General features: G+C 33.1%; 2 protein-coding genes across 2 annotated transcripts; both read left to right on the forward strand.

Annotated features, from left to right (window-relative positions):
* Positions 1 to 1048: 1048 nt before the first annotated feature.
* On the forward strand, positions 1049 to 5895 carry LOC123310563. Its single transcript, XM_044894081.1, has 3 exons — positions 1049 to 1065; positions 4607 to 4897; positions 4956 to 5895. The coding sequence occupies exons 2-3, from the start codon at positions 4618 to 4620 to the stop codon at positions 5003 to 5005; spliced, it is 330 nt and encodes a 109-aa protein (XP_044750016.1). The 5' UTR covers positions 1049 to 1065; positions 4607 to 4617; the 3' UTR covers positions 5006 to 5895.
* A 660-nt stretch (positions 5896 to 6555) lies between these two features.
* LOC123309481 (uncharacterized protein K02A2.6-like) lies at positions 6556 to 10575 on the forward strand. The gene has a single exon (XM_044892627.1). The coding sequence runs from the start codon at positions 6556 to 6558 to the stop codon at positions 10573 to 10575; it is 4020 nt and encodes a 1339-aa protein (XP_044748562.1).
* The last annotated feature ends 424 nt before the right edge of the window (positions 10576 to 10999 follow it).

Genomic DNA, 10999 nt, shown 5'->3' on the forward strand with positions numbered 1-10999 from the left:
GTTGATTGAGGCAGAAGGCAAGGCAGATGGGTGCGCAGCAACAATCTCCTGAGTGAATACGATCTTAGATAATACGTATGCACATCTTACCCTTTTAAGAATCTTTAACCTCAGATTACGAAACTTCTTCTTCACTGTATATTTCGGTACAAAAAACTTTGAGCTAGAGGAAATTTCCAATTTTAAAAGTGGGTGGTGTGCGTGCCTTCAGCTCCTTATCGAAAATGGTAATTTATTCATTATTGCAAAATATAAATAGACGGAACAGATTATATTTCCCTTTGTTTTCTGAGAATAACAGAACCCTCTAAAATGAAGACGGCAATTAAAAAAATTGTCTTTCCATTAATGCGAGCTAGTCATGAATCAGCGAAGGAAGTCCCAGACAGGGAAAATTATAAACACAAACTGCAGACTGCAGATTATTGTCCCTCATCAGTACAGTGCAGTGGTATACATCTCAACCGGAGGAGTGTGGTGTCTTTAAGCTTTAGGCATAAAGATATTAGCTTTTAGGAGGTAAGTAAGTAGTATGAGCATCATTAAAACCCAATGATATTGGTATACTACAGACCAACGTTCGTATCTCTTTTGAAATAAGTATAGTATAGTAGCCTACTTGAAAAAATCATATATAATCTCCTACTACCACTACCAAATTCGTCATTATTTTCTTGTTCTATCGCAACTTTTCGGAAGTAATAAAAGAGAGGGTAAAATGTGCAGCATTTTCGAAAAAGAAATCGAATTAGCTGAAGCCCTATCTCATTTACAATTTAACAATTTTGAGGGTTGCTGTTATAACGCTCAAAGGGTTCATACGAATTTATTTTAACCAACCGCAATATCCGCCTGTGAACCAAAGTTTACCTAGTTTTTGCATTTTTGGCCGAGATATTAAGGGTGGTGCCTTTTCAAATTGACACACTGTATAAATAAAGTTGGTCCTATCTAGAACTCCTTTGATCCGAGACGAAATGTGAATGTTGTAGCGATAATAAATTTAGCAAATATATGATTATTAATAATCGTTCATTGTTCATAGTTTGTGGTCGAGAGTACTCGGTAAGGTCACACTAAATCATATTTCTTCATTCTTATTTTCTAACGGTATTACATTATTGTCATAACACACAAACGGCGCGGCACCATGAACATTCAAAGAAAAATATGACACATCTAAATTAGGTATCGATTGAAATTCAGTCTAAAAAAATTTAAATAATCGATTTGCTCCTGCGTAAATTCTTGCACTAATTTGTCAGGAGCAAATCGGATAGAAAAATTGTTGCTTGACTATAAACGAAATATAGAACTTTAAAATGCTAACTTCTTAACATTTCGGAGTCTATATTAGACTTCTTCACCAGACTAATTCTCCTGAATTGTAGTTTCTCAATTAACAATAATTTGTCAATTCACGGAAACATTGATTCATTTAATTTTGAGATTACCGGATGTCAGTTCCTTCCTCAGTAAATCAATCCAAATCCAAATACGATCTACTTCTATGGAACAATTGGCTAAATTATTATTTTGATCCAACAAAATACACGTGAACTCTTCAATTTTGCGTTTATAATGATCCGGTTCTGCATGGGCGCCCGCAGAAATTTTTCTCAGTCGGGGCAAAATAGCATCTACGGTTAGCTTTACTGAAAGAAAAATTACTCTTACGGTGACTATCGAAAAATTTCCAAAAAGATGGAATCAATTAAATGATCGTCAAGACCGAACTGCTGCAACGAGCTCCATAAAATCTTCAGATTTTCAACTAGAGGAGTTGCTAGTTGCTCCTTCAGAATATGTATCACATTTCCATTTACGGTTAGTTTTATTGAAGGAAAAATTACTCTTACGGTGATTATCGAAAAATTTTCTAAAATATGCAATCAATTAAATGATCGTCAAGACTGAACTGCTCCAACGAGCTCCATAAAATCTTCAGATTTTCAACTAGAGGAGTTGCTCTTTCAGAATATGTATCACATTTCCATCATCTACGGTTTTGACAGAAAAATTACTCTAACGGTAACTATCGAAAAATTTCCAAAAAGATGAAATAAATTAAATGATCGTCTAGACCGAACGGCGGCATCGAGCTCCATAAAATCTTCAGATTTCCAACTAGAGGAGTTGCTCTTTCAGAATATGTATCACATTTCCATCATCTACGGTTTTGACAGAAAAATTACTCTAACGGTAACTATCGAAAAATTTCCAAAAAGATGAAATAAATTAAATGATCGTCTAGACCGAACGGCGGCATCGAGCTCCATAAAATCTTCAGATTTTCAACTAGAGGAGTTGCTCTTTCAGAATATGTATCACATATCCATTTACTGTTAGTTTTATTGAAAGAAAAATTTCTCTTACGGTGACTTTCGAAAAATTTCCAAAAATATGGAATCAATTGAATGATCGTCAAGACCGAACTGCTGCAACGAGCTCCATAAAATCTTCAGATTTTCAACTAGAGGAGTTGCTCTTCCAGAATATGTATCACATTTCTAACTATGGTTATATTTTATTGAGAGAAAAATTACTCTAACCGTGACTATCGAAAAATTTTCAAAAGTTCTTTTGAGAATGTCGTTTCAAGAGCTGATATCAGATGATCTAAATATTGGATGAATATAAATTTTTTGAAGTAATCTTCAGCTGAAGATGCTTCATAATTAGATATACATTTGTCTACCGCAATCTCTATATTTGAGACACTGAGCAATAGATGATGCTTTGGAAAAAATTTCTGTGAAGCATGCATCATCGGAACGATATTTTCCACATATATCTATAATAAAATTTATGTGACGTTGAACATCTACAAAATTGATAAAAACATCTTGTAGTGTATTTGCTATTGGTTCCAATATATTTGAATATTTAGTACTTGCTACCGTTAAACAAACCACAAGAGTGAAAGAGTTTATTGCAGCCTATAACTGAGCAGCTCTTTTTTTGTTGTTGAAGAATTCATTGAAATTTCTTTTTGAAGATAGTTTCAAAATTTTCAGCGAAAACTCGCAAAGATTTATACTAGCTGACCAATGAGTTTCACAAAACAAAGGATAATATTGGAGGTGTTGTGCTGAAAAAAAATAAGACGATCAGAATCTCAGGGGAGGCCATATGGCCCCACCCTGCGGGCGCCCATGCGGTTCTGTCATTTAAATTTTAGTGTTATTTTAATCCATCATGTGGACTGATCTGCCATCTGCAATCTATTAATTTCTCTATTTTCAATGCTTTTCCTCTAAAATCTGCCGGGTATTGATTATCCCTGAGAAATTTTTTAATGAAGTCAATTTCATTTTTTCTAATTTCAGGTGTAGACAAAAGCACTATCATAAAGTGATTTAATAACTCCCATTTGGACACTCGCTTGATGATTGGAATAAAAATTCAAATATCTATTAGTGTGTGTCTTTTTTCGGAATACGATCGCAGGAGCAGATAAATTATTTCAATTTTTTAATTGATTTTGTTTCAGAGACTGTTGAAACCTTAAAGTGTTTCAGAAGATACATCTAAAATATTACGCAATGTTATCGCTTTTTCAGGTGTTTAGTTCATGCAGTAAAAATCGATTTTATTGTTTCGGTTCTCTCCTCTAAAGATATAAGTTGGAATAAATTCTAAATGCACGATAACATAATAGGAAAACAGATGTTATGAAGACATGGAGGATGTTTGGCTACTGATGGTCTCGAACGTTTGGGTTTGACTTATTGATGAATAATTCGTATTCAAATTAAATTCTGTCGGTCCGTCTGTAAACACTTCAAGATCACTTTACCCTCTAGATGAATACTATGGTTTGCAAATTTTTATTGAGTCCTTGAAGTAGTTACAGGGTCTGACAATTTGAAAACTTGCCAGGCCAATTATGTCTCGACAAGGATGTTTTCAGAGAAAATACCGGAACAGGTCAATTTTTATTCGGAGGGGGGCATGTTTCTAGCAAAATTGTAAGCCAAAATCTCCTCAATCTTAAGTGTGAAGGTTATCACCCCTGAATTCTTGATAGGGAATAGAGGGTGAGCTATATCTCAAGAAGAAGACAATGGTATTATGTAGAGAAACATATTGTCCTGCAATTGAGGTTTAGCCCAATTCGACGGTCTGATAAAATCATGTTATGAACTGCATCGATATTTTCTGGGACTGACGCAGAAATTGGCCTTCCCGATTGGTCATCATCTTCAATGGAATGTTTACCTGTTTTGAAGCTTGCAGTCCAATTTTTCACGGTCGCATACGAAGGACATTAATCACCAAGGGTATTAAGCATATCTTCATAAACCTGCTTACCTCTTAACCCTTTTAAATACAGGTACTTGATGATGGCTCGATACAATTCTTCGATTTTCACAATTTCGGTGGACACTTTCTTTCTTTTAATTTATTGCGTTACTCTGGTTTACTCTTTTGACCCCAAACTTCACACTGACACTTCTAATGAGTTCGTTGCTATGGTAACGCAATATTTTTTTTTTATGCATGGAACTGGTCTAGTCTAACCAGATATAAATACATTCTCGTATATTAGTTTGTTGCAATCTTACAGCATTTACTTCGATTTTTTGTTATCTTTTATTTTCAGATTATTCCTTCATGATGAGAATTCTGTGGATTTTGGTTTTACTAGCCAGCACCTACGCCAAACCCGAATATTTAACTGCATTCCTAGATAAACTGAATTCTAGCAACAACTCTTGTGATTTCACTATAAAAGGAAGGAATTATGGAATTGTTGGAATGCTGCCTTGTAATTTATTGTACACAGCTTTTCAACGCCCAACTAGAGTTAGTCTTGAAATACGTGGAAAACGCATCAGTGTTGGCTTTTCGGATGACAATCACTTAGCTCGTTGGCGTTCGAATAAAATGGAGAGTGAGTCCTTCCAATATCAAATGGTAGGAATAGTTAGAAATGTTTTTATTGATTATAGATATTATGAACAATGTTTCATATCGGTCGACACTGGAAACAGAAATATAAGAAACAATAATGAGTATCACACTACTAAAGATCCAAATATATGTAACACGGCCATGTTGGCATTTTATGCCAATCAGACCATTGAAATGATAGGTTCCGTAGATCTGAGAACAAATAATTCCATCATCATTGATTTCAAGAATTTTTTCTGTTTTGACAAATTATAATCTGCGATTTCTGATAAAGGAAAGTGAATATGATGGAGATAATCATCTACTAGACATAAGAGCACATTATTAACATTATTTTATTATAGAAACAAAGTTGTATGCTCATATTCATTTTGCGTTACATACAATATGAACGAATTGTGTCGTAGAAGTGGGTCGTATATGGATAAACAAGAAGAGTATTCTGCTATAACCATAATACTGTCTTAGTCAGTTGCTATAAAATTGTATCTACAAGTTCATTCCAATAAAATAAAGTAAAAGTATTTACTTCTTCTTTATGAATATGATCCAATATGTGCTATTGTTTTTGTATATATTGTGATATGCTCAATCAATTTGATATTTATATCTGATGTGTATAATACCTACACATCCGTAGTTCTTGGAGTTAAAATATCATTAATATTGATTATTACAAAATCGAAATGTGATATGGATATTCTGAATTCTGAGTACAATATAAAAGTAGGGAGGGGACAGGTTTTTTAGCATAATTTTTCATAAATTTTAGAAATCAACACTCAGTGTTTCCATTTATTATATCAAGGGTATATGGTTAATACGATTAAAGTATAAAGCAAAAAACCAGTTCAATGATAATAATAAATATTAGTATTATCAATGAGTATAAGCATAAACCCAATGTTGAATGCACAAAGGTACATATACAGGGTGTGGCGTAATGAATGGATAATATTGAGCCAGGGGGTAGAGGACTCTATGGAGTATGGCGGTTCAGAAAAATATATTTTACGTTTAGTAAAAGTGCCTTAGTTTTCGAGATATTGGAGATTTTCGAAAATTCAAGAGAATTACACCCTTCGCCACTCTTTTTGCAGGCAAGACTCCAAATGAAGGAATTTTTTCAAACTGTTTTTTGGATAGTATTCCTGGATAGATGATCTATCGAATGTAATTCATTATTTTTGAGGGGCATGAATAGTTCTTCATGAAAAAAAGATCTAACTCAACTTTTTCGTTTTGCTAATTTTTTTTCATAAGTTCAAACTAGCGCGGTGTAAAGAATAATATGGTTACCTAAGAGCCAATGCAAGAAAAAACATGCCAGTTTCATTGAGATTCCGAAATGGTATAACTCTCTGTATTCTCAGCATTTGTCACATATCCATAGTTCATTACTGGTATTGTATTGTTGACGAGCCGCCACTAGAGGTCGTCTGTCATGAATATATTGTACTTGATTGTGAATAGACAGTTCCCATCTAGATCTTGCATCATTCACATCCTTCCTTATTAAAAATGTAACATGGCGCAGTCGTATAAAAACTAGATATATAAAAACTAGTTATAAAAACTAGATAAAAGTGAGAATAATAGAAAAATTAAAAGTAGAAAAGTGCTACAACCAAAATATAAATGGGGGACTATAGAGGAATATCACCCATGAATTTCACCGGCAATTTGTCAGAAAATTGGAGGTTATGGCGTCAAAAATTTGAAAATTATTTGATTGCTTCAGAGGTCAGTAAAAAGGATCCGAAAGTTCAAATTGCTCAATTATTGCATTACATTGGTGAAGAAGGTATGTCAATATATAATACATTCACCTTTGCGAATGAAGAAGAAAGTGAAAAATTATCCACGGTAATTAATCAGTTCGAGGCTCACTTCATGCCGAAAAAGAATTTGTCCTATGAAAGATTTAAATTTTTTACTCGAAAACAATTAGAAGGAGAAACGATTGAACAGTTTGCCACTGATCTTAAAAATAAAGCTAAGTCTTGTGAATTCGGCGATTTGAAGGAAAGTCTTATTAAAGACATATTAACATGTGGCTTACAAAGTCAAAATTTAAGAGAGAGATTACTGCAGGACGATCAAAAAACATTAGAAGAAGCTATCCAATTGTGCTTATCTGTTGAAAGTTCAAGAAAGCAGTCAAGTTTAATTTCGAAGGCAGGTTCTACTGTTCCAATAAATTCTCTCTATAAAAGTCAAAATGGCGTCCATCCACAGCATGGAAAATCCTTACGCTCCTTCTCGAAGAAAGAAATGGCCTATCAACAGAGTCACGCGCAGTCACAAAAAGGGACGAGTAATCAACAGGGAACTACTTCGGCCCACTTCAATTCAAAATCGAACCGTCGAACAAATTTTCAAGGTCAAGATTGTTGTTACAAGTGCGGAAGTAAACACGAGAAGTATTGCTGTCCGGCATATAGACGAAAATGTGAAGTGTGTGGGTTATACAATCATTTTGCGAAAATGTGTAATAAAAGAAAAGTGAATGGTGTTAATATGGAAAAGAATTGCGAGGAAATTGACAACAAGCCTGTTTATGTATACAGTGTTGATCAAACATACTCAAGAAATAATTCATGGTATACGTCTTTACTCTTGAATAACAAGGTAACTGTCTGTTTTAAATTGGACACGGGAGCCCAAGCGAATTTAATATCAATGAGTAAAATGAAAAATTTAAGGGAAAATAATTTAATAATTCAAACTGACATAAAATTGAAGTCATATACTAATGATTTTCTTCCTGTTATTGGCAAATGTTTTTTGAATTGTAGATATAAAAATGTTACTGCCTTATTGGAATTTTTTGTAGTGGATTCCAGTTTAGAGTGTATACTTGGTCTAGAAGCTTGCCAAAAGTTAAATTTAATAAAACTAATTGATTCAAACGATAAAATCGATCAAAATGAAAGAGGTATGATAGAATACCCATTCAAAGAAAGCAGTGTTGCTATTATGGATAGATTTAGCGATAGATTTTCAGGCTTAGGATGTTTAAATGTAAAATACCATATAGAACTGAATAACAATGTTCAGCCAGTGGTTCGCCCTACTCGTAGAATACCCATCCCATTGATAGATGACTTTAAGAAAACTTTGATTGAATTGGAAGAAAAGAAAATTATTAAAAAAATCAATGAGCCAACAGATTGGGTCAATTCATTGGTTGTATTACGAAAAAATGATGGATCTCTTCGTGTTTGTTTGGATCCACGTGATTTAAATTTGGCCATTAAAAGAGAACATTTTCAATTACCTACTCTTGATCAAATTGTATCAAAATTAACAGGAGCTAAATATTTTAGTAAATTAGATGCCACAAGTGGTTTTTGGCAAATTGAACTTGATGATGCTAGTGCAAAATTATGCACATTTGGTACGCCATATGGGCGATATTGTTTTTTGAGAATGCCTTTTGGTATAAAATCAGCTCCGGAGGTTTTTCATAAACATTTCAAAAATATTTTTGACATGGATGGAGTTGAGATATATTTAGATGATATTATTGTATGGGGTGAGACACTGGATGAACATAATTTACGATTGAGAAAGGTTTTAGACATAGCAAGAAAAAATAATGTCACTTTCAATAAAAATAAATGTAAGATTTTAATGTCGGAAATATCTTTTATGGGTCACAAAATAACATCTGAAGGATATTATCCAGGGTTAGATAAGATTGAAGCTATAAAAAATATGACAATACCTACAAGCAAAAAAGAATTACAAAGGTTTTTGGGGATGATTACGTATGTCGGTCGTTTTATACCAAATCTGTCAAATTTAAATTCACCATTAAGGGAGCTCATAAAAAAGAATAATTTATTTGTTTGGACTGATCAGCATACGGAATCCTTCCAAAATTTAAAAAGAAAATTAACTGAAGCCCCGGTTTTGCAATATTATGACTTAAACAAGCCAGTTGTTATTTCTGTTGATGCCTCCAAAGATGGAATTGGTGCTTGTTTACTACAGAATGGTCTACCTTGTGCTTATGCTTCGCAAGCTTTAACTGAAACTCAGAAAAGGTGGGCACAGATTGAAAAGGAACTGGCAGCAGTTCTTTTTGGCTGTCAAAAATTTTATGAATTTGTGTATGGCCGCTCCTTTTCTGTGGAAACTGATCACCGTCCTTTGATAGGAATTTTTAAAAAACCTTTATTAGAATGTCCTGCACGATTACAGCGTATGGTACTTCAGTTACAAAAATTTGATTTTGAATTGATTTATAAGCCAGGTAAAGATTTATTCTTATCTGATGCTTTGTCCAGAGCATACATTAAGAATAATGAAAATTCAATACCACTTGATGATGGTTTAGAAGTATGTGTGATAGAAAATAATAGTAAATTTAGCGATGAGAAGTTTAGAGAATTGTTGAAACTTTCAAATGAAGATTCAGAAATGTGTTTATTGAGTAAATATATTAAAAATGGTTGGCCTAATACTATTAAAAAAGTTCCTGATTTGTTAAGGGATTATTATAGATTTAGGAATGAGATTGTTGTAAGCAATGGTCTTTTATTCAAAGGAAATAAAATTATTGTGCCTAAAGGGTTAAGGTCTAAGATTATTGATAGTATTCATTATGGTCATTTTGGAATTGTAAAATGCAAAAATAGAGCCAATCAATCTTTTTTCTGGCCAGGAATGATTTCAGAACTGGAAAAAACTGTATCGAATTGTGGAATATGCAATAAATATAGAGTAAATAATCAAAAGGAGGAATTGAAACATCATGAAATACCTGAAATTCCATGGAACAAATTAGGTATAGACATACTGTATTTAGGGTCTCAAATGTTCTTGTTAGTTGTAGATTATTATACAAAGTGGGTTGAGTTGATAAAATTGGAGCATAATGCTCATTCTATTAGTGTTGTAAATATTTTGAAAACATTATTCGGCAGATTTGGCATTCCAGCAGTTATAATTTCAGATGGGGGACCTCAATTTTCTTCCTTAGCTTTTAACAATTTTTCAAAAAAGTGGGGTTTTAAACATATATTCACTAGTGCACAATATCCACAGTCTAATGGAATGGTCGAGAGAACAAAACAAACCATCAAAAAATTACTCAGAAAGGCCAGAGAGGAGGATAAAGACATAGAGTTAGTTTTGCTTTTATACAGAAACACGCCCTTGGAATGTGGTTTTTCTCCGGCACAGCTCATGTTTTCTAGAAATTTAAGAGATATACTACCTACTACTACTGAGGCACTTAGACCCCAAAATGTAAATTTTCAAAATTATAATAAAACGTTGTCATCAAGAAAAACTAGAGAGAAATATTATTACAATCGTAGTCATAAAAATTTAAAACCATTAAAAAAGAATAATAGAGTCAGATATCAAGATTATTCGGGTTCTAATTGGAAAGTTGGCAAAATAATTGATAAACCTCGAGAACGTTCTTATGTTATAGAAAAAGAAAATGGAAATCAAATATTTAGAAATAGGAGGTTTATAGAAGGTTTGTCAGAACCTGAAACAGAACTAGTAAAAGCGGAAGAAGCGGAAATAAGTGATTTTAATTTAAGTAAATTATATGAGCCTGAAGAGGTTTACAATGTAGTACCATCAACATCTTCAGGTAGGGTTGTAAGAAAGCCCGAAAGATTCGGATTCACTTAAAGGTATTTGTACTGTATAATATTTTTTAAGGGACTTTTACAGTGTTATGCAAAAAATAAGTTGTTTTATATAGTATAGGAACTTTTGTTTAGTTAGGTAAATTCTTTTTTAAAAAAAAAAAAAGGAGATGTCACATATCCATAGTTCATTACTGGTATTGTATTGTTGACGAGCCGCCACTAGAGGTCGTCTGTCATGAATATATTGTACTTGATTGTGAATAGACAGTTCCCATCTAGATCTTGCATCATTCACATCCTTCCTTATTAAAAATGTAACAGCATTCAATACAAAATAAATTCCTATTGCAATCAGTTGAGGCCTAGTTTAATGTAAACAGTGTTTCTAAAATTTTCAGCATCTAAAATGAGAAATGCAAGCAGAATGAAGCAATCGTCTATAAGAAGGTATAGAGCATTTACTG

This window comes from Coccinella septempunctata, chromosome 3 (assembly GCF_907165205.1).
Source record: "Coccinella septempunctata chromosome 3, icCocSept1.1, whole genome shotgun sequence".
Classification (NCBI taxonomy): Eukaryota; Metazoa; Arthropoda; class Insecta; order Coleoptera; family Coccinellidae; genus Coccinella; species Coccinella septempunctata.

Excerpts from the sequence above, each read along its gene's own strand:
- LOC123310563 (XM_044894081.1), top strand. The coding sequence starts at position 4,618 with ATGATGAGAATTCTGTGGATTTTGGTTTTACTAGCCAGCACCTACGCC. Across the intron at positions 4,898-4,955 it reads GCGTTCGAATAAAATGGAGA|ATATTATGAACAATGTTTCA; the intron begins GTGAGTCCTTCC and ends TATTGATTATAG.
- LOC123309481 (XM_044892627.1), top strand. The coding sequence starts at position 6,556 with ATGGGGGACTATAGAGGAATATCACCCATGAATTTCACCGGCAATTTG.